Source organism: Lycorma delicatula, chromosome 12 (genome assembly GCF_047948215.1).
Source record: "Lycorma delicatula isolate Av1 chromosome 12, ASM4794821v1, whole genome shotgun sequence".
Lineage (NCBI taxonomy): Eukaryota > Metazoa > Arthropoda > Insecta > Hemiptera > Fulgoridae > Lycorma > Lycorma delicatula.
Genome location: NC_134466.1, coordinates 16,290,780 through 16,316,465, shown reverse-complemented (window position 1 = coordinate 16,316,465; position 25,686 = coordinate 16,290,780). Strand labels below are relative to the sequence as shown.

At 31.1% G+C, this 25,686-nt stretch overlaps 1 protein-coding gene across 8 annotated transcripts in view; it reads right to left on the bottom strand.

Moving 5' to 3' along the window:
- Positions 1-25,686, bottom strand: part of msn (serine/threonine-protein kinase msn) — a 162,231-nt gene that overhangs the window by 117,089 nt on the left and 19,456 nt on the right. For all 8 annotated transcript variants that reach the window (XM_075380291.1, XM_075380290.1, XM_075380294.1 and 5 more), the window contains exons 2-8: positions 23,048-23,113; positions 14,403-14,459; positions 12,078-12,122; positions 10,336-10,618; positions 9,288-9,437; positions 6,234-6,524; positions 2,173-2,300 (exon numbers count right to left, since the gene is read on the bottom strand). In XM_075380291.1, coding sequence (XP_075236406.1) covers positions 2,173-2,300; positions 6,234-6,524; positions 9,288-9,437; positions 10,336-10,618; positions 12,078-12,122; positions 14,403-14,459; positions 23,048-23,113 — 1,020 coding nt within the window. The remainder of the gene's footprint in view (positions 1-2,172; positions 2,301-6,233; positions 6,525-9,287; positions 9,438-10,335; positions 10,619-12,077; positions 12,123-14,402; positions 14,460-23,047; positions 23,114-25,686) is intronic.

Here is a 25,686-nt window from a genome sequence, read left to right as displayed (position 1 = left end):
CACAAATCATACCAGAAAAACAACATGGCATAAGAATTTTAACCAAATGATTAACAATAAACACAGTAATTTCAGAAAATAAATCTAAGATTTATTTCTAGATAAAGTAAAAGATTCATTGGTGCAGAACATCTTCAATGGGGATCACACTATCTACGCATAAAATAGTTTATATTTCATTAATTCTTTTGCACACAACATAATTCTGAAAATGGGTAAGATTTTCCTTAAAGAATGCAGTCTTTTTCAGGTATCAAGTTGATATTTGGAAGAAGATACGAGAGGTAGATCAAAAAATAAGTTACACCCTTGCTGTCTTCTTGAACTGAAAGAGATATATTAATGTCTTGTGGTGGCATCACTGGTTGTGTTGTACTCCTCACACTCTCCCACCAGCAATTCTGTACAACACTCAGTATGTGTGTAGTGTTGTCAATATGATGTGTCTTCTAGAGATTTCGTTCAGCATAGAAGTGTGTTCCGTAGTCTGATTTTTGTGGGGAAAAAATTAGAATTATTGTGAAACTCATCGCCAAATTGTTGAGGTACACGGTGAGAATGCAATGTCATGCCCCATGATCACAAAATGGTGCCAAATGTTCAGAAACAGAAAAACAAATGAGAGTGAAATACTGCGTGCTGGGCACCCTTCAACTGCAAACAATGGGTAACATGAAACGTGTGAACGAAATGTCTTAAGTAATCAGCGCATTAAAATTAGAGAGATTTTGCAAGTGAACTTAACATCAGTTATAGCAGTGTGTTTGCGATTATTCACAAGCAGCTTGGTTACTGTAAAATGTGTGTTATGATGGGTGCCATATGTGTTGACCGACAACCACAAACATCAACATTTTAAATCTGCTGTTTCTTTTCTTCAACATTATTCCAGGACTGGTCCACAGTCTTTGAAACAAATCATCACAGGAGATGAGAGATGGATGCTTCGTTACACTCCTTTGACTAGATGAGCATTACATGAACTGAGACACAAAAATTTGCCACAGCCAAAAAAATGTGAAAACATCCCCACATGTTCTAAAGGTTATGCCAACAGTTTTTTTCGATTCTGAGGGAGTTGTTTAGAGTGAATTTATACCCTGAGAAACAACAGTCAATCCCAAATCTTACTGTGAGACTTTAAAAAAATTGCGTAAAGCCATTAAAGATCAAAGACCTGGAAGATTGAACAATGGAGTTATTTTTCTTCACAACAACACTACTCCTCATTCAGCTCATGTGACAAAGGAGTTACTGCAAAAATTCAAGTGGGAAGTATAGTCTCATCTGCCTTACAGCCCTGACCTAGCACCCTGCAACTGCCACCTATTTAGCCCACTCAAGCGAGACCTGGAAGGGGAGCATTTCACTAATGATGATGAACTGAAGGAAGCGGTCCTTAAATGGTTGAAGGAAATTGGACGAAATTTTTATGAGAATGGAATTGAAAACATGTCACAAGTTATGAAAGTGTTGGAAAACTTGATAATTTGTGGAAAAATAGATAAAAATATGTAGTTTTTTGTTCAGTAAAAAAAGAATTGTCTTATAAATATGTGTTTGTTATATAGAGGGGTGTAACTTACTTTCTGATCGTCCCTTGTACTTTATTACTTTTCAGCATAATTTGAGCAGTAAATAAAAACTTATTAATCAGTAATACACTGCTTTCATTATGGATTAATATATCTTGATTTTCCACCAAATGTGAACCAAAAATACCTATTACCAAGGGGGAGGGGGGGTTTGATTCACTTTTGTAAACAATCTATTCATACTACACTGCTGCTTTACCTCAACTTTTAATACTTTTTTCACCACAGTGTTTCTACGGGTTTTAGCAGACTCAATCTACGCTAAAGATGTATGAGAATGTAGAGCAGTTGATAGAATACATGTAATTTGTTGTTATTTACAGTGAAACACCCGATTTGCGCTATCGAGAAAAGAAGTGATTTATTAAGAGAATTACATTCAATATTGGCAAGGCAAACAAATTCACAATATTTCATGACATAATTAGATAGAATTCAAAAATAAAAGTGAACCAAGTGGAAATGCAAACAAATAACACTGAAAAAAGAATAAAACAAACATTTAAATGAAACCAAGATTAAAAATAGGCAAAGAGGTCTGAAACTTTGGATGTTATTTAATTACAAAGAAAAATACCTGAATTTGTTGAAAATTCCTTCGCAAAGTATTATCACCAGGTGCCTGAATTATGGAAGATGGTTCACCAGCAACAGGTTGCTCTTCATCTTCATTTTCACTGCCACTATATCTATAATCTTCTCTTTCTATATAAAACAAAAAATAATTTAAATAAATATTAAAAGTAACAAAAGTAAAACTCTAGTTTTTAAAAGAAATTATAGAAAAGAACTATTTATAAAAAGAAGGGTCATTCGAAAAGAATAAATCTGCATTTGAATAACACTTAACAGATGTTAGGCATCTACCCAAATGTTCTTTTATAAAAAATATGAAAAAAACCTTATACAGGATAGCGATAGTACTGCCTTTAACAAACTTAAGAGAAAGTAGACCAGGATTTCAGAATTTTGTTTCAAATGAAAACAAATATTTACAAACATCCTTAATTAAAATCATACAAGAAATTAGAGAAGTACATGTGGATGAGACCATGAAATACAAGAAGTTATTCATATAAAATAAATTACAGAGTTCCAAATCAAATTATATATACTGCATAACAAATCTAGAAATAAACAATGATTCTGAAAACAGATAAGGAATGATGAAATGTTGAAGTCAGGAAAAAAGGCAGAAAACAGATGCTACAGAAATGTTGGATGAAACCTGAAAAGCAAACATAAAATCATAATCTTAGAACACAATTATATAAGCTACTAAAAAAATAAAAACAATGGAAAATGAATGGATATAAAAAATAAAAAAAGACTCATGATTAAAATAAATCCTTATTTTGGTCACAGTATTTATTCCTGAATTTCAATCCGCTCATGCTGTACAACAAATTGCATCTACCTTCATCTTCATCTCTACTCATGATGTTTATGTATTTCTGTCGTTCATTCATATACAAAATGATATAGGAAATAAAACATTTCTCTATACCAATACTGCTTTTACTTTTAATGAAATTATTTTCAAATTATTTTCATTTGTAGCATGTACAAAAGCCTGAACCATTCTAAAAGTTATGTGAAGAGTAGGCCTATGTTAATTTGCACTGAATTTAAAAAATAAATTCTATAAAAAAAATAATCAATGAAGTAAAACTTAAAATAAAATAAAAAACAGAATTGTTGATCAAAATCGAATGCAAAGATACTTGACTGACTGAAGATAAATATCAAAAATTACTAAATCTTAAAATCTCTAAGAACTAGTTGCTATGGTAAAATGGCTTAACAAGCACTGAAACTTCTGCTCAAGAAAAGTGGCAAAATAAGTACTATATACCCATGAAATGCAGTTCTTCAGTCAAGAGAACAGAAATTAAAGAGAAAACACTATTATAATAGTTTCAGTTACCAACTATATACAGTTTTATTTAATTAACGTTTATTTTTTCAGCTTTAAACATTTTCTTAAAACAAATTTTTAAGTAAGAAAAGAGATTGTTAATTATTGGCTTAACATCTTATAAAGGTGTGTAAATGTCTATCCTCAACATGCTACAACTAAACCTTTCATCAATAATCCTTTGCGATCTAATTTGTTACAATCAATCATGACTACATCAATGTCAGCGCTGGATAAATCAGATTGTGCACCTTTCATAATAATGGCGAATTTAAAAAATAGATAAGTAAAAGATTAACTACTATTAAACACGTATATCTATGAGTAGTAAGTAAAGTTATATGTGTGAAACCAGAAAATAATGTACTGTTTGAAAAATAGAGCCAGTACTATTCTCAGAGAGAAAGAGTTTGAGACTGTCCAGGTAAATACATTTATTGATACCTTTCATCGACATTGTTGGGTAATTTTTAATAAAAAGTGCTACCTTAGAAGAATACAACCCTACATGTCAAACTCTAGCCTCAGCTGAAACATTTTTTTAAATTTTATCTATACACTATCTATTTTAGCAACATTTAGCAACATCTATTTTAGCAGGATTCATTAGGTAAGAGTAAAATTTTCTCGGAAGTTTTATTTATAGTTTCTGATGGGAATGATTGATTAATCCATATTTTGGCAAAACTTTTTTAACTAGTTGTAAAATAAAATTAGCTTCAGTGCGACTTCAGATGATGAAAATTCCAGAATTTCACACGGCAGTTAGAACTTTTTATTTTTTTAACTTCAAAAGAGGGATGATTTCTTCCCCACCTTATGAGAGCCATTTTTGTGATTTAATTACTGGAAATGTATTTCAGTAGAAGATTTCAGTGTTCAAGGACTGAACCATAAAATTTGAAAAAAAATTTCATAAGTACATTTTTTAAATTTTGATTAAGTTCTCTCCTACATTATAGATAAGAACTAGTATTCAAAAGAATGTCAGGAAATTCAGCTTGTCTAATGTTATACGACTGCCTATGATATAAAAAAGTCAACTCCTTATATACTTTATCCAATACATTTGCCTAAATAAATCTGGCTTTTTGTAATTCTTGGTCCTCAGCAAGACTGTTGTTAACCTGATCAAAGAGAGTCTCCCTCTTTATGGATTGTCCCATTTCTTTCACTTTCTCTTTTCTTATCCTTTATTTCTTCTTTTTTGCATGAATTCCATCAAAACTGAATCGGTTGCAACCCAGGTCAATCTAGGTGGCACTTTCTAATATTTCTAAGATGAAAACTTCTGTTCAACTGTTCAAGGATTGTTTCCGTTCAGGGAATTGCACAAAAACCCAAAATTAGTGGCTGATGAGGTTCTAATAGGGTAATGCCAGTTATCCTATTCCTTATACATTGTAAAATATTGTTATTTTTCTTTAATACAACTCCTCTGGAATCAACTGGTAATAGGTAGTTTGTTGAATACCTTAACTATATAATGAATACTAATTTGGCGTTTTAGAATATTTACAATGATCATTTTCAAGATTAATCCTATTTCCTGTAAAATGATAATGTTCATTATTTGTTTTGAAAAGATTAATTTTTTTCATATATAAAAGAACTTGCCTCAATATAAATACATGGATGTATCATAATTTTTAACCTAGCAAACAAGGGCTTATAATGAGCTATCCGAGGCTTACTGCAAATTAATGCGACAACTTTTTTCATGCTGTCTAAACAACCACATTACAAAGAAGTTTTGACCTCACAGTGGTATTGTGTGGCTCAAATAGCTACAGATATAAGTGTAATAGATTCTAGAATAACTTTATGTAAGCATTCTTTATATGTAATTCAAACTCTTGGCAATTTTATTTATTCGATAACATGATGTTTGACTAATTATGGATGTTTCACAATTCGAATAGCGTGAAATAAATAAAGAAATAAATGCTCGTAATTCAGAAAAGAAACATATTTATTAAAACAATGAGTGGACTGTAAAAAGAGTAAAATACAAATTTATAAATGTTCATACAGAGACTTGCGTGAAATGAAAATAAGTTACATAAAAATTAGATATAAAAGTGTTAATGATGCCGCTAGACGGGCGAGTTGCGTACATGGCTGATATTGCACGACGACTGACTGGTCCAGCTAGTCTTGCGCGTATATCCCCACTACTTGAGTGACAGTATGAGCGCAAACACATGATCCTTCCAGACATATTTAAGATCTAAGACCATGACCAGGATTTTATTCAAAAAAACTTAAAAGTTACTAAAAGTTTTACTATATCTTTTACTCTTTCCATATTTACAGTTTATTGGCTTCATACCAATGATGAACTTAAGTGGTAGTATCAAGAGAACAGACTACAGAAATTGCCATTAATTTTCAATCCAAGGTCATCTGTATAAAAAAAAATACCCTGCCGATCAGCAATTGAGAAAATATATATGGAAGGTCATTAAGGTAAACATTAAAGAACAGTGATCCCATTAAGAACTCATCATTTTAGACAGTGAATAACAAACATTACAGCTCATCATTCTTGGTATTCAACTGCTTTGACCACCTGATTCTAGTACAGTCATAAATTATGACTATTCTTCATTGTAGAAGATAATAATTTATTATAGCTTCTTTATATAATAAAAATCCAAGCGATCGTGAATCTATTAAAAAAGAAAAAATAATTAAAATTCTTAACTAAACAAACTTACCTTTCTCTTGTTTTCTCTTTTTACACCGATCTATATGATCTTTTAATTGTATCCTGACTTGTCGTTCAGTCGGTTGATCTCTAATGAATGCATGTTTTAATAATTGTTCGGTATAAGGTCGTTGATGATAATCTTTAACTAATACTGTTTCTATAAAACCGTGAAACTTTTTTGCCCATTTCTTCGATTTGAGCCGAGGAGGTTGATTACGTGGAATCAAGAACAGTGCTCTCATAGGATGAAGATCACATAAAGGAGGCTGCGACTCTGCCATCTCAAGAGCAGTTATACCTAAAACACAAGACTATAAATTAACTCGCTAGATAGACAAAATATTCCTACACTTTTATTTATTCGCAGAGAAAGTACAGCCTGATGTAGTTTTTAAATAGTTTATTTTAATTGGTATACACAACTATGGATGGCAAATCCTGAAATCTATATGGTACATATAGCACGAGTAAATAAGGAATTTACTCAATATACTGTAATGCAATTTAAGACAAGAATTTTCTGTTTGTAAAGAATTGACTACAAATATATATCATTATGCTTTTTTTTTAAATACATCATTTCTTATAGTAACAAGTTATTTAGCTGTCCTCAAAACTTTAGTGTTGTATGAGAAAATATCAAACTGAAGAATCATTAATAAATCAAACTTTTAAAGAATTATGTAAAAAATAAAAAAATCATAAATTATTATTTAGCCAAAATAATAACAATAATAAAGCCGCAGCAATATTATAGCAAAAGTTTTTAAATTTTTTGGCATAAATGTTAATTACTCTTTCGGTTCTTTTATCGATTCCTCCACATACAAATTAAAAATTAGATTGTACGAGTACATCATCAACTTTTCTTTGATATTAGTTACAGTAATGCTTTTATTGAAATCTAATGACAATCCACTAATCCTATAATTTCTTATTTCTCCTAGAAAGCATAGAAATTCAGAAAGTATAATCTTGTTTACATCTATCAGAGGGGCTATCAAGTTCAGAAAATAGTATCTGCAATTATAATAGACTTCTTTTCCTCCTGCAATTTCTTCATTAAATCATTTTTCTCTTCTGCAGTAATTATTCATATTCTTTCTACCTATCAGCTCTCTTTTCTCTCCATGGATAAAATATTAGAAAAATTCCAGACTAAATACAGGAATCAAATCCAGACTCTTTAGTTCAGAGGAACTTGCATACTGAACTTTATGCAATTGATTTCAAATGAAAAATGTATTTTAACATATTTCTAAAAATAAAAAATAAAAATAATTATTTTTGTCCCTAAAATTGTTTATATCTAATTTAGTAGTTTGGAGTAAAATAACACATACACATACAATGTCCAAGAACTCCCCGTACCCTCTTCCAGGATATTAACATGATACGGTTTGAAATTTGCACAATTCCTAAGAAATAGTTCTTTATTAAAGTTTGTATCCGCTCTCAAAAATACTAGACATTTACATAAATTTTCTCAGAATTACATTCTCTTCAAAGTTAATTAGACATTTTTATTTGTTTACTTGTAAATTAACAAATTTATTTTATTCAAAATCTAAAAAGGTTTATTTTCTGACAAAACAGAGTTTTACCCCATTTTTCTGAAAACCTATGTGAGAGAGAGGCCTGGGAGTCTTTTATTAAATTTCTTACATCAAAAACCTTAAGGAAGCACCAAATTTACCTCTTGGTTTGTACCCCAAGAATTTTAGTACGGTTTAATTTCACAGGGGAGCAGAAAGCAGGGCTAAATGTTTCACAAGCTGAAACTCGCCAATGAACCATTTTCTGGCCAAAAACCTTTTTTTTATTTCCTTTTTTTTCTTTTTCTATAGAATCATCTCCCAACAGATTTCCATGTAATTTGGAATCACCATGTGCGCGCATGTCTGAGTGTATGTGTGTGTATACACATACATACATTTGTAATTTTATATACACAATTAAATCAGCAAAATGTTTCAAATATAAAATTTTGTAGAAAAAAATAAGGACAGAAATAAACAAACAACCAACCACTGTATAACGTACTATAAAGCCTAGAACCTAAAGCAGTAAACAAGAAACCAAACATTGTAACCAACCACACCACTGCTCAAAAACAATATAGCCTATCATGCTACCATAATATCTCGGTAACCGCTCGTCCGATTTTCACAATTCAAACGGCGTATATATCAGCAGGTCCAGCACTAACTGTTTAATGCATTACATTCTTGATTGACCATTGGTTATCCACAAATTAAATTGTTTAGCCCTGTCTTTTGATTCAGATTCCACTCACCCACTGTAAAACATACCAATCCCATCTTTTGCTAAATATGCTCAAACCTGTCCACTGGCACAGCTCTAAAGTATAAACTTATGAAGACTAAAAAAGTAGAAACTAAAAAATATATAAAAAAACTTTTTTTAAAACACCAGTCTTAAATTTAACGCACTAAAATGTAAAAAATAATTTTAGGATGGTATCTCAAAATGCATTTGATAACAAGCTTAGATTTGATGGTGATATGTACGATTAGGTGAAAGTCATAGCTTCAAATTAAAAATGTGATGTTTTTGTCAATTTTTTCTTATGCTTTATGAATGGCCTAGAGTGGGGGACAAACATGAATAAGAAAAAATTGGCAAAAACATCACATTTTTAATCTTACGTATCACCATCAACAAACCTTGTTATCAAATTCATTCTGAGATACTATCTTAAAATTATTTTTTTCTTTTAGTGCATTTAATTTGTAGTTTTAAAATTTTTTTTTACATATTTTTTATTTACTTATGCGATTGTTTTTCTTCATAAAATAATGAACTATAACCAAAAAGTAGGCACCAGAATGTACCGATCACTACCGGGAAATTCCAATTTGTTAGGCAATTTCTAGAGTTAAATTTCAAATTTAACTTTTGCTATATCAATTCTAATCATTCAAAAAAAATATATTTTTACACAAGAGTTAATCAATTTTGGACAACACCAGGGCAACCCGCTCAGAGGCGTGCCCGTAGACACACCCTGCAGCTAGTAAATTAAAATTTAAAAACTTACCAAGGCTCCACAAATCACTACGATTATCATAAGTTGCATCAGGATTTTCATCACAAGCGATTACTTCAGGAGCCATCCAATATGGTGTACCGATAAACGTATTCCTTCTTCCAATAGTGCGATCCAATTGAGCACTCACACCAAAATCAACTATAAAAAGAATGTTACATATTAAAATAGTTTCTAGGTCAATTAATTACTTACCAAGATTATAATTATAAAAATAACCTAACAAATACATTTCTTTTTCATTCCAGTTTACACACCGATTTAAATTTTACTAATTGGTTAAATCTTAACAATTTATGTAGTAGGATGTTTTTAAGTACAAAAAACCTAACTACAGAAACCAAGTCAACCACCTCAAAACAACTTTTACATTAACAAACAAATGATTCCCAACAAGTCAGCCACTTAGGCTATAGGAGATATATTAACTCTGTAAGAGATATATTAACGTTATATGATATATTGACTAAAAAAAATTCATTCAGACATAGCTGTTGCACAGGTCATTCACTCTCTCTCTTTTAAACTTGGTCTGTCTTCCTAATCTATTTTCTCAATGTTCCATGAGTCATGCGCCTTAGTTGTTATTTTTTTGTGAATGCTATATATATTATTAAAAGAATTTTACTGTAAAAAATTCTATCGACTGTTCTATGCTCAGAAAGTGAGAATCTCTGACACTTAAAAAAGCAGGTACTATATAGTGTTATAGTAATGAGCGTAAATGGAATGTGAAAAAGTAATACGAAGAGTTTAATACTGGATGAACAAAAATTCACGATCGATCAAAATGTCCCCCAGCGCTATACACAAAGACTTGAAGTGTACAGTGTTAATGACAAAATCATGGACGACTTGCTGGAAGACAATTAGAACAAAGGCTATGTTAGAAGAGTACTTTAGTCTTCAACTAAATGCGGAAGCTGTGGAAAAGTCAATCAAGTGGCAAGGTGCTACTACACTACATCAGGTAAAGAGATTCTGCAATCTAAATGTAAAATACATGATAAAATTTTACAGATATAAAATATCAACATACCTAATTTAACTTCAGCGTTATCAGTTAACAAAACATTTTGTCCTTTAATATCACGATGAATAACCTTATTTGAATGTAAATAAGCTAAACCGCGCAATATTTCTCTACATATATATGCAATCCACTCTTCTTTTAAACTCTGCCCTTTTGTCGATTTAACAAGATCCGTTACAGAACCAGCACCACAATATTCCATTACAAGCCATAACTGATCGTCTTTGCCAGGTGGACTTTTCTTAATGAATGCACCATAATATGTAGCTATGTTCCTGTGATTGGAAAACTGAAAAAAAAAACCAGATACATATGTATATAAATTATAAACTGAATAAATATGTACTATTGTATATAATTATAACTTGTTCAAAAACACTAATAGACATGGGGAATCCATTTACTGCACTAAAAAAGTATTAATTCCTACCTTTGTGAATGTTTTATTTTTAGTTACTTTTTCTATAAAGTTAATTAATTTAGTAAATTAAAAAAAAAAAAATTAATATATTAAATTACCTTCGTTTTATGTATTGCAATTATATTTTCCAAATATATTTAAATAATTGTACCCTTACTTTAATAGATTAAATTTATTGATAATTCAACTTTTTCTTTCAATCCCTTCAGTTTCAAATTAACCGTTCAAATAGTCGGAAAATTCTGATAGCATGAATGGACAGATCATGCTACATCACCCACGGTCTAGTGTTCAGTTTCAAAATTACTTTACTCTCACCATTTATACTCACTTGACCACTAACCATTTCAAAAATACAACAAAAAATATTACAATTATTTTTTTTTAATATTAGTACAATTTCAAAATTTATATTATATTTTTTGTAGCTTTTAAGGTTATTTAAAAATTTACCTTCACAAAACAAGAAAATTTACCTTAAAGACAAATTTATAGTATTTATGTAAAAAAATTTATAAAATACTTTAAACTAAAAAATTTTTATTTAGTTCTGAAATTTACACAAAAATACTTTCATTTTTCCTATTATTTGATTTCTGTAGGGTTCAAAAACATTGTAGGATAGTATTCAAGCTCTCATTAATATATCACTGATCACAACATTGAAAAAATATAAAATTAAACTTACAATAAAAGAAAGAAATGTGAATAAATAAGATCAACCACTAGCAGGCTCCACAAATTGAAGGGTTATTCAATAATTAATTGACAAATATCTGTAGAAAATTTATTTTATATATATATATACACACACACACATACATACACACACACACACACACACACACAACACATAATTTTTGGCTTTATTTTGAGCTATGCAATTTTAATGAGGAAATATATATATATATATATATATATATATATATATATATATATATATATATATATATATATATATATATATATATATATATATATTTCCTACAAAATATATAAAATTCCCACAGTCCTACAGGTCACTAAATGACCTTTTCAAGATCTTGTAGGAACTTTTTAAGTCAAATACAACTAAGGAAAGAACAAATTTTTATGGAGAATAAAACTTTTTCCATCAAGTGGTTTATAATGTATTTTATTCAATAAAAAGCATTTCTTTTAAGATTCATATAATAATGAATAAGCCTAGCGGCTTATAAAAACCAAATATATGTTTTTTTAGTTTTAGAACAGATATAAATTCAGACAATGCCCTTTTTGAAAAGTTTTAAAAATTTAATGAATTTAAACAGAATAAAACTAAATTTGTACATTTAGAGATACCTACTTTTTTTAGAACATTAATTTCTAATTTGATTTCTTCTTCTTCCTCCTACAAAAAAAAAAGAAGCAGAATTAAAATTCAATGCATAACAAATAAAATTGATATATCACAAACAACAATATTTCAAAGAGGAAAGTATTTTGAGAGTAATTTAATTTTTTTTCCACTCCAGTAATTACAAGCTTAAGCCTGATTACTGTTATCTATCTACAAGGAACATTTGTAAAGTTCTCAATCTGACAAAGAAAACACAAATTTCTCAGGAATTTGTTTTTTTATTAGTCAATTCGATATGTAATTCACCTGAAAATTAAACTGATGAATTTCCAACTTTTTAACACCTTAACTATAATGTGACTTGTCCAAATCTGCAAAATAAGCAATTGTCTTAGCATGACCTCATCATCTGAAGTGAATCTTCATCCAATAATTTCTTCAGGTTTGGGAATAGAAATTATTCACTGTTAGCTGAACGTGGAAGCATTTCAAAGCATAGATCATGGAGTTTTGCAGCAACAAACTAAGATGATTGTACAGCTGCATAATCATATTTAACAAACATATTCTTTTAGGCCAAATGTGGACCTTAAGCCTGAATAACACCCTTTAATCAATCTATTACTGAAATATAATATTCCCTGGTGATGATCCAGCCATTTTCCCAGGTAGTATATATGACCCAACCGTGAAAATCTTAAAAACCGTAGCATTGAACTTTCCACCAAATGGAACCTTTTAGGTGACAGACACTCTCACACGTTCCCACCCAGTGTTTGCTCTCTGGCGTGTAACTATATCATGTTTCATCTACTTTATAACACGCTGAAAAAACTTAGTGGAATCATGTTTAAGTCTATAAACACCTGAGAAGTATTCAGTCAAATGAGTTTTTGATTGAATGTTTAAACAAACATGGCACTAATCATGTACAAAATGTTTTCATACCAAAACAATGTAAAACGCAGTGAATATGGTCCATCAAGAAGTTTGCGATGTCAGCATACTTGCATATCTTGGGTTAGCAACTGTTTAATACAGCAATGTGGATTTTGTATCATTTGGCCGACTTCCACCATCTCTACGAGGTGCGACAATAAAGTAATGAGACTGATGCGAAAAAAAATTTTGCTTACCGTTTTAGTCATGTTTAGTGTTGTCTCCTTCAAAGTAGTTCCCCTCTGATTGCACACACTTATTTTTGGGGACATTTTTGCACAAATCTTTCTCATACCAAGATCTTCAGTTAATATTAGACGAACCGTTTCTCGACTGATGTTGAGTTCTTCTGCAATCATTTTCACGGATAATCTTCAATCAGATCGTACGATTTCACGCACCCTGGTCAAGTTGACATCTGTCCGTGAGGATGATGGTCGTCCACTGCGGTCTTCATCTTCAACATTCGTTCTGCCTTCACTAAGAATTTTATGCCACCGAAAAACTTGAGCTCTTGACATAACCTCCTCTCCAAAAGCCTTCTGAAGCTTACCGTAAGTTGCCGTCGCGTTTTCACCCGATTTAACGCAAAAAGAAATGGCATACTGTTGTGCTATTTTTTGCGGTTTCATTTCTGTGACGAGAGACACAAACACGTGTTCACTTATTACAGCACAACTCACGACTGAGCAGTTGCATCAATGTGCCACTTGGACTAGAAGTAGCTTATAGATCAAGGTCAAAGATGGTGCGCCTACGCAAGCTGCAGGGTTGCCACATCTTGCAAAGAAAAATAAGTCTCATTACTTTATTGTCGCACCTCGTATGTCCAAGAACATTCCAAATGACTCTCATTTATCCATTTTCTTTTTTTTTGATGAGAAATGAAAATTTTTTAACATAAGAAATATACAAAGCACAACTGAGATTTGATCCTAGAACCTTTTAGATGAAAGACAGAAATGTTACCACTGTGCAACAAAGTGGAAGCATATATTATTGATCTGCATCAGTAACAATAACCTTATCATCTAATATTATGTGAAATTAGACTGCTTCTGAAAATTTCAACTGGCCATAAGCCTATATCCATTCAATAGAGATAGACTAGGCTAACACCATTCCAACCATTTCTGAGACACTATCACAAGTTACATCTTTACCAGCTAAACAACAATAAAATTGGCACTCAAATTCGACTAAAAAGAACCCATGTCTTTAGCTTGATCTGCACAAGGATTGTGTAGCAACAAAAAATAGTTGAATGCAGATCTAGCACCCATCACCCAAATTATGTCAATACAGACATCAGAATTCAATACAGTATATATATATCTGTACAAGCGCATGCACACACACAAAACCAAATTTTGTGTATAAAATTAACTTTACCTCAGTAACATCCATGACTTTGATTGCAGCCAACTGGCCCGTCTTCGTATGCCTTCCCTGAAAAAATAAAAACAAAAAAATTTTTAAAGGGTTAACAAAGAGCATAATTAAAAAAATTATTTATCATAAAATAAAACATAAATAAATGACTAACCTGAACATGATCGCTAACCAATGCTTACCACCAGCTGTTATGCAAATCCAGGTAGCATTTTAATAAATGAAATGGATATCAAGAAGAAAACAGATGCAAAGTAAACAAAGAAATATTTTATTCATATCAGCACAAATAACAATATTTACTAAAAAGATCTCACCAGTAACGGGTAGATATGGTACTCTACAAAAAAAAAAGCAACTACCATAGTAACTGCCTAGATGGATTGCAGGAAACAAAGGTAAAAAATTAATCATAAAATACAGCTTCTTGCTTTCTACTTGTTAAAATAGACAACTAATTATAAATTAAAAAATTTTAAAACCTTCAACATTAAATATTTTAATGCAAATTACTCGTGTATAATTTATGTAAATGTAAATAACTCAAGTCTTTTTTTTTTATATGATTATTAAAAAACTAAAATGAACTTTCCAAAATATTTTTTCATTTCACCTTCAAGTTGAGGTATTTAATTTCTTAAATCACATTATTTTATTACTAATTTATTTTAAAATACTTAATTTTTAAAATTTCCTATTTTTTGAGACGCTGCATTAACTTTGAAATTATTAAACAAAAAAAAAACTGCCTACATAACACTTCATATTGATTTGTTACACACTTAACAGAAAAGTACTTTTTTTCTTTAAATTCATTTTAAATTATAACATGATGAAGCACCCCACAAAACAACTTCACATCTAATGTGCAACTAAATGCGAGAGATAAACTGCTGTCCTTCTTGGTAATTTTTCTTTAAGATGATATAATACCTGCCACTTGATGTGATAAGTCACTTACATTTACACTGAGGTAAGACACACCGATCAGGTGTGACAATTTAATTTCCAGAATGCACCTGTTAAAAAAATATGTTGCTACTGTTGTCTTTCAAGTACTCCACTTGCTCATCTTATATGCTGGTTTAGATGGTGTACCCATTTCTGGATAAACAGAACTGGACTCTTTATGCAGAATTTTTTTTAATTAATTTATCACATTTTGCTGAATATCGATGACAAAAAACTGCAATTTTTTCTATTTTAGTAGTCTATAATTTTGGGAATAGGCAGAAATCATAAAAGGCTACATCAAGTTAACAAGTAGGATGAGATAATCTGGTAAATCAATTTTTTTGACAAGAAAGTTACTCACAATTAGCAAAGAAAAGCTTGAAGCATCACTGTGGTGGATGACCCGATTGTTATCCCATGTTGAGGTTTTTTTCCCCCGAAGATCTTGTAATTTTTTTCAAAACACTTATTACACGCTTAATCACCACAATCAGACGATACTAAACTTTTCAACCTGTTCACATTTGAGTCTGTAATTTTTATTTTTTGCAGCCCACTTCTAGGGTTGTCATTAACACTTTGCAATTCTTTTAATTTCTTATGCCATCCAAAGGCAGTCAATTTTTTCAAAACAACCACACCACATGCCACTTTCAATAGTTCCAGCATTTCCATAGCAGTTTTGCTGATTTTCACATAATTTTTTATGTTAACACACTACTCTAATTTCAATCGCTTCTTTTTATGACAAAGTTTACAGACGGATCTTTTTTGTTTTAGTAATAGCCAACATAAATTCCTCTATTGCCCTGAAGTTTTCACATACATTAGTTATAGTATTTATAAATATAATTAACTTGTCATATGATTTAGATTTTAACATCACCACATAGGCAATACTAGGTAACATCCCAACCCCGTAGGGGAAGCCTTGTGATGCTTCTAGTCGCCACACCAACCCCGCTGCTCCTAGCCCTGATGGGCTTTAACGGGAGTCGTCTTTCACCCTCTAACTTTTTAAATCTTATAGTAAGTAATAAGTCAGGACTTGTTGGGATGCCAGTGATGTAAATGCCTCGGCAGACATTTACAGCAGTGATTTATAAACTCAGCTTTTGCCTTCGCTGCAGGCCTCATCCGGACATCTTGAAAATCCTACATCGTTGCCCTCTGAACTAGCCAACCGAGTTCGCAGAAGCACGAACCCTGCAGCTAGTTCTACATTTTATAGAGCCAATTTGTGTGTAATGTCTCATAAATTCAAGGCAATTGAATAATAACATACCACCAAAAATGATGTTTGCAGCAACAAAATTTTTCCTAGTTCCCTTAGTGAAAACTTCAGTTCATACCACTGACTTCAATACTATGTAACAGTTTTGGGAATTGGATTGTCACACATTCTGTAATAGTTTGGACTTTAGAGTCTGAACATTGAATTATATTTCTAAAAAAGGAGCCTCTTTATATAATTCTAAGAAATTCAATGAATAAAAAAATATTTTGATCGTCTATCACACAAATTATGAGGAATCGGAATATGTTTTTTTTTTTTAAAAAAAGTCTATAATTCCAATCAGACAATAAAATCTGTTTATTTAGATTCCACACTCATTTTTAGTTAAAATAAAAAAAAATAAAAATATACAATAAAAATTATACACAACAATTTTAATGATAGGATACCACCATATATCACTATTGTTAATGTAATGACTGCTAGCTAGCTAGTAGTCATCGGCTATTATACAATAAAAAAGGTCACGGACCTCCTATTAATTAATTGCAGTCCAGACCACTAACCCATCCTCCTCCCTGCACTTACAAATACCAATTATTGTAGTTAACAGAATACTATACCGATTGACTCACAACATGCATACCCCATTTCTACACCATTACATCAAACGACTACATAATAAAAACATGTAACTGAAACATAATATTTTAATACACAATCAATTAACTGTTTAACAGGTATTTAATAAAATAAAAGTGATAAAAATAATCTAGTGAAAATATAGAAATAAATAATGATAGTTAAGTTCAAAAAAATTTTCTTCTACAAGCACACCATTGATGGACACTACAGTAGTCATGAAAGAAAAGTGAATTTTTGCAGTTCTATATACAATTAAAACTAACAATCAGGAAAGGTTTTAAATATTTAAATAGCAGATAGAACTCAGTTCTTGCATACTAAACACTAACTACTACCCCTTTTAACAAATTTATAAAATACCACTTTCATGAAAATAGGCAAAAAGTGGAGTTACTTTCTGTGTAACCATTTTTCAAGCAGGGCGATGTTATCGGAGACATAATGAGCGTTCACTTGGATGCTCACAGAACTGTTTGAGTCATGACCAACGTGTTTAATGATTTTAGCGTTTTCTCTGCTCACGCATACCTATCTGCTACATGTTGGGAAAACTGCACGCCCTACCAAATTGCACACCTTGATACGTTATGATATTCTTTCTCTGCAATAACTGTCCTCCCAATCGGAGAGTGATTCTGTCAACAACTCTTCTACCCGTGAGCCTGATATACATGCACTTCTGCGACGAGTGAAACAGAATGAAAAAGCCAGCTTGCGTGCTGGCCGCAGTCCTAACTATTGACTTGCAAGTAAAAGAACGAGTGCTAAAATTTGAGAGAATGAACAAATCTGAGGCAGAGGCAGTGGTAATGGACGCCTGGCGCGATAGATATTGCAGCATGAACTAAAAAATTGGATCTCAGACATAGAGGCCTGGACTAAAAGGAAGCATGGTGAGGTCAATTAATTTTAACACAGATGGTCTCGAGGCATGGCTCGTTTGAACAAAATCTTCATAGATTCAACAGACGAGAATCCCACTCCTGCATGTTTTGCAGCCGGGAGGACACAGTAAGGCACACTACATTTGAGTGCGAGGAATGGTTTTACTGGCTCGTTCAGACAGGAATAGACAGACTGAGACCAGCTGATCTTTTACCATTTATTTTGGCAATGGAGGGTAATTAGCAGGTGTTCGATGTGTTCACCACTAAAGTGATATGCGCTAAGAAGGATGAGGAACGGCGGCATGGAATTTAGGTTAGGGAAGGGTGGAAAGCCCTACCCGTGAGGGCTGGCATGCCCCAGTATATTGGTTTCAATGAACGGGCGAGGACTCCTGGGGAGGTTGGGTGTAGGGATTGAAAAGGCCGAGACCAGGTCGTCGAGGGAGATCTGGAACAACATAGCCCAGTTACCCCTCTTCTGGAATTTGAGGCAGGCAAAAGAACTAAAATATCTGACAGGCTGACCTGCCTTGCCGGATGCTCTGCTGGTAGGTGGGAAGGCCCCCTTCCCCTGGGCTGAGTTTTACTTAATTTATATCCGGCTCAGCGGAGTAGTGTTTAAAAAAATGATAAGCTACCAACATGGCACATAAATTGACCAACACAGTAAATGGATGATCACAATGAGGTACTGTAAAGAAAGTCAAACCTGCAGTATCTTCCAGACAACCACAGATAATGTAAAAGGAACTGAAGCAATCAACTGGCAGAGGAACTACCTTAAAAAGTTGAGGAAGTAAATATTTTTTTTTTTGTATAAATATGAGGATTGTCTGAAAAGTTTTGAGCCTCAACATGAAGATGGCAGCACTCGTCAACAAAAGTTAGGGAATGTATTCACGCATGCGTTGAAAGGTACTCACTAAAATTTCAGCCATTTTGAATTCTCAGTAGTTTGAGTAAGTCACTTTTATAAGGTTGCACAACATATAGCCTGACATGTATTTGAAGTATTTTTTCATGAAAATTAATTAGAAAATATAGGATAAATAATTAACTACTACTATAATCCAGGTTTCCTTAGTTTAAACTGCGTAGCAGACCATTATTTTCTTTGTAATCCTCCTGCTTGTTACTGCTATCAAAGCGCAGGTTTCTTACTTTTGGGTTACTTATGAATAAGTTTTTCATTCAGGCAGTATTTTTTCATGTCTACGTATTAGGCTTCGATTTCAAATAAAACTGAGAAATGAATGAAAAATAAACTTAAAAAAAATATATAAATTTGAAGAAAAATGCATAAATAACACTTTTTGAATTCTTTGAATTTTGATTTAAAATCGACTTCATATAAAATAAATAGATATTTATTCTAATCAGAACATATGAGGTTCGGCTGATAAATTTTGCATAATAGTGTGCTACACGATCTAGTTGGGCGTGGCAGCACATGATGACTAAAATACCACTCTACAAACCTGCAATACTGTGGTGAAATCCATTTACCGGTTTATTTTCAGTAGCAGTTAAAATGGAGTCAAGTAAGGCCAATATGTCAACACGGTTAAAACAGCATGCAGTAATCAAATTTTTAACAGTGAATCCTACAAATATTTTTCATCATTTAAATGCTATAGTGGTAGTGAACCTGTTGACAGGAGTACTGTGAATAGATGGGCATTGAAATTTCATGAATGTGAAGTTGGTAAAGCAATTTTGAGAACGCACCTCACAGCGGACGACCAGTTTCTGTGACTGACGACAAACATCGAAAGGAGGATTTGCTTCAAAATGACTGGTAAAAATCACCTAGCAATGCATCGCTATTCAGTTGGGCATATCTAAAGATCAATTATGTCATATTATCGAGCAACTGGGTTACCGTAAAATCTGTGCACAATGGGTACCGCACAAACTCTCTGATGGCTCTCCGCAAGCTGAAGTTCGAGCCTATTCTGCATCCACCATACTCGTCGAATTTGGCTCCATGCGACTCCACTTCTTCCCTCATCTCAAGTGGTATCTCAAAGGTCTTTTTCCATATAAGAAAATTTTTAAATTGCATTTTATATACAGCAGCAGAAAAGTTTAACAAATAGTTTGGTAATTTATTAAAAATGTAACCCAATAGAAAATTTACTCTTTTTGTAAGCTGATGTATTGTATAGAGTTATACAAAAACAGTTCCCTTGTCTGGTTTGGTAAAGGTGAATACTATTATTTTCTAGGAATAAGTGACCACTGTTTTTAGCAAAGACTGCACTTTCATAAATATAAACTAACAAATCAACTGCTGATAACTTAATAACCATTAATGTGACGCAGACTTCAAAATCACAAAATTTAAAGACTAATTCAAAATATGTAATCCTATTTTTCAATGCATTTTTTTAATTGGTTTTTTTATTTTTTTTTAATAAGGTTTATTTTATCACTTTCATTTTTCTTCTCTAAGGTAAGAAATAAAATTTCCAAATAACTCATAGAAAAAAATTTAATCAACTGAAATAATAACCATAACACTGCGTGTGGTTAGCCACATCCATTACACATTTGTGGTTTTTTTATCAAAGAATATGTCAACACTAAACAAAATAATCTCAAAAACAAAATTTCAAACTGATTTTTAAAATTGTTTTTCTAATTTACATTTCTCTGAAAAAAAAAACAAATAGAAAAATAAGGATTAATTTATAAAATATTTGCGTTTCTTTAATTCAAACTAAATTTCAAAAAGGTATTTATCTTTCATAAAAATATCATTTGATGTATTGTAGTCCTTCTTGATAGTAATAAGCAAAATTACCGAAAAGTATTTTTGTATTATGACAAATATTCTGACAGAGAAGATACCTGAATCTGTATAATTTTGTAGCGAACAAGTCTAACCAAATAAAATAAAAATCAAATCAAAGCCAGTCCTGTTTTACAATAAGTTTATTAAGAACCAGTTTAAATTGCAAGAACAACTCTTTTGCATTTAAAAAGAAACATGTTTTTTGCACCCTTTCTTGAAAATGACACTTGACCTCTTAACATCCACAAAGCATGTCATTAATAAAATAAATAATAAAAAACGATACTGCTGTTTCTCTGTTATCACGCTAAAATGATTTTTCATTTGTAACAGATTAAAAATGATAACGGATAATTTATTATAATGTGCAATTTGGTGCAGGACAGTTTTATTCTAATATTTTTTTTAATTTACTCTATTTGTTCATTTTTACAACAGAATAAATTGCAAAGTGTTACGATCATTTTCAATTAGCGATATATTACACGACACAAACTTGTGAGCTGAACATGTCTTTTGTCATTTCTCTGCCTTACAGTCATCACACAGGAAACCGTAAATGTTTACATTACTACCTCTAATAAAAACAAAGCCAAAATAAAATGATGCCCTTGACCACAAAATAAAGTAATAAAAATTCCTTAATTTAAATACATTTATTTAACACAGTAAAATATCTTATAAGTATATGATAATTTCTATATGACATACACGGGTGGGCAACAATTGATGATTGTTTTAATTATTTGGAAAAAATAATTTATGTAAAAATTTATTATTGTGTAAGTTAAACTAATTTTATCTTGTTATAATGAATAATTAAACAATTTCTGGATATTACAATTATTTATTACCAGTAGTTATTAATGGCTGGCGATTAATAAATATAAATACATGTTTAAAAAAATTGGCAAATATAACACACTTGCAAAATACTAACGACAAACAGTTATCAAAACATTATCGAACAGTTATCAAACCGCTAAATGCAAATGATCTCTATGGGCAAACTGTAAATATTACTTATGCAATAACAACAAAATATTCTTATCTCCCGCCAAGGGACTACAAGTGGACATTGCCAGGAGCGGGGCTGAGTTATCTTTGATCAAATAGAATATTTTCCTCCTATATGATCTGTACCTAGTTGATTACTTTCTTTAACACCACTCGCTCCTCTTTCCCTTATCAATGATCCTTCTTTCCACGGGTGGTTTTCTGTGAATTTTGCTAGATATCCAATAGTTCCATGTCAGGAGTAGAGGGCAATTTTTCCTTGTACGAAGTAAAGAAAGTGTATTGTGATCACAAAAAATTTCAGTTTTCAGATTTCAAAGGAAATATTCATTTTGTCCATCCCTGAATCAATTTTGACTAGCTTCAGCGTGACATCTGTATGTATGTACGTATGTATAACTGTATGTATAACTACTGCAAAAACTATTAGCAGTAGGATGTTGAAATTTTGGATTTTGGACTGTTTTAACATCTAGTTGTGCACCTCCCCTTTTGATTGCAATCGACTGAACCAAAAGTGTCCAAAAAAGCCCAAAATAAAAAAAATTTGGATTTTGGACTTTTTTCTTAACTGCAGTAATAAGCCCTCATTGAGAGCTTCTCAATGATATATCATAAGTGGTAGTTATTTTCACTCGTTCCAGAGTTATAGCCAAATAAATGTTAAATTAATGAAATATTTGGATCTTACAAGGGGAAGGCACATCGGTTCGAATGCAACTTCACTTCGTTTTTTTTTTTTAATTTAAATATATTGATTTTTTTTGTAATTATAAATCTGATTGTAAAATAAATTTTACAATAAATAATTCAATAATAACAATAAAAAAAAATAAGAAAAAATATGTTATTAATGAAATAAAATTTTATGTACTTCTAAAAATGTGTATATGTAATTTAATAGGCATACAAGGTAGTCATGTGGTGTCCACATCAGAATTTTTATTTACGTGATTTTGTAGAAACAACTCTACCTGTTAACTTGTCATAATATTCTGTTTTCTAATTAATGGCTGTATAAAATTCTAACACACAACTCAGGTCTTTATCAGATAAAGATAAGCCTCTTAATAGAATGCATACTAAAATATTTGTTCATGACACTAACCTTGTATACTTGTCCATAAGTGCCATTTCCTACAACCTCAATTAACTCAAAGATACCAGCTGGATCCTGAAACAGAAACATGAAATTACACTAAAATCGATCATTTCAAAAAAAAAAATATATAATAGCATGAGGTGTATCAGTTTTTAACTTTTCAAAATATGGATGTGTTTATAATAGAACTTTCTTTCTAAGCCAATCAACAAATCTTACCGGGCAGTGATAGCAGATTTTCTAATAGTACAGATTTTTGTGCAATAATGAAAAGTAAATGAAACAAACACTTTTGATTTATAACTTTAATTTTAAATGAAGCTTAATAAAAATGCAAGAAGATGATATTTAAGTTAAAACAGTTTTCAACCACTTAGATCTTATAATTTTACTTTTTATATTTTTACTGTTTTTTACAACTAGAAAAACCTGAAAAAATATTATTCTTTTGTGCTATTTTCTACTATATTTTTGCCAGTGTTTATTTGGTAAAGAAAAATTAACTATACCAGGATCGTTTGGAAAGTTCTCAGGTAAACCCACAGAAGTAAAAGTATGACCAAATGATTATGATAATTGTTAAGTATGATCCTTTAGATGGTAAGGCTGCATTTCAGACATGCCTTTATTTGCTTGTGTGTGATCAGGTAAAACAAATAATTTTTGACATTTTCTGAAAAATGAATAAACTGAAGTTCAAGTTGTAATAAAATACTTTTTTAAAGGTTTAATGCCCCCCACCCCTGACAGGCATATAAATATGGCAAAATTCCACTTTAAAGGATTCTTCCTCTTTGTTTTCAACAGATAAGAATGCGGACTGCTCAATTTAAACATGATGTACATCCATTCAAAATGATGAACTCTCAAAATGCCCAATAAAACTTCAACGACCAACAAATTTTTCAAAAAAATCTATATATAAACAACTTCTAACTGTTTTTACATACCATAAAAAAAGTTCCTTTGTACTGACAGTTTACAATGTCAAAAAAATAAAATTCCATCTTCTTCAAGAGTAGTGGCAGGCAATAGATCTGTTTATTCAACTAAAAGAGAGGTAATATATATCTTGCTGGCAAATTGGCATGTTACAACAGCTGGGAAAAAAATATTACATTTAAAACTGCCCAATACATAAATGGTCAAGAAGTTTAAGTTTCAGCTCAGATAGTTTACAAATTAGTTAGTCGATTTGTTACATTCTTCTTTAGGTTTTTCCAGTAAAAAAGTATAGCGATTAACCACAGAAAAGAAAGAATATTGTAAAGTGAAAAAATAAATATAATTAAAAGTAAAGTACAAAGGAAATTAGAGTTAGGCTTATCTTTGCACCTTCATTAAAAAAAGTAACTCGTAATGATCAGTGTGAAGACAATTGTTCAATTTTGAATAAATATTTAAAACAAAAAATAAATAATTCATTCCTTTGCTACTCAAGAAAAAATTAACAAAATAAACTTATTACCAAAAATTCGGACAAAACAATAAATTATGTCAAGAGTTCAATGGATCGGATTTATTTAGCGACAAATAAAGAAAATTAGTTTAACATTGCATGCAATTATCATCTGACACCCAAATTCCATAAGAGAATTGTTGTAAATAATTAGGTGATTATCTTTTTCTTTCTTGATCAAAAAAAAACATCGACGGATGTACCTTTCCATAAATCCACTCTGCTTCAGATTTTTTAAAGAAGTTATTAGCGCATACAAATCAGACTCTGACATGAAAATTATGTTCAGTTACCAATTAGATGGTAAATTGTCAAGGGAGGAAGAATTTTTCCCATCCTTTAGCTCGCGTCAAGTAAAATGCCATTTTGATAATATATTTTTTTTAACAGCATGACAAACATCTTTCGTAGCCTTAATATTCAGCAATATTATCTCTTTTGAACCAGAACACTGCTACTATTTGATCTGGTGATAATAAAAATGTAACAATCTTAGAACAAACAAACAAGAAACTCCAACAAGTTGAAATTTCTGTGAACACGAGAGCATGATGATCTATGAAGATTAAATACCACCAGTTTGAAATGTATTGTGCAATTTATGTGAATGATTTTGTTATCTAATAAACCATTAGAAAGTGTAGAAGATGTCAGAATAAGTGAAAATTTAATTAAAAAAAAAAATTCATGTAGTTTTCAATGTACAGAATGATATTAGTGTGTCTAATATTATTTTGATCCATTTTTACTTCTTTGTACAAAGTAAAGGAGTATTATCACGAAAAATTTTGGTTTTCAGATTTCAAAAAGAAATATCCATTTTGACCACCCGTGAATCCATTTGACTAGTTTTGGCATGACATCTGCATACATATGTATCTCACATAACTCAAAAACGATTAGTTGTAGAATGCTGAAATTTTGTTTTTAGGACTGCTGTAACATCTAGTTGTGCACCTCCTTTTGATTGCAATCAACTGGGCCAAAAATCTGTATAAAGTCGACCTCTAAATAAATTTTGATTTTCGGCTTTTTCTTAGCTGCAGTAATAAGCCCTTGTTGAGAGCTTTTAAACAATATATCATGTGCTACTTACTTTCATTGGTTCCAAAGTTATAGCCAAATGAAATTTTAATTAATGAAATATTTGAAACTTACAAGGGAAAGGAACATCAGTTAAAATAAG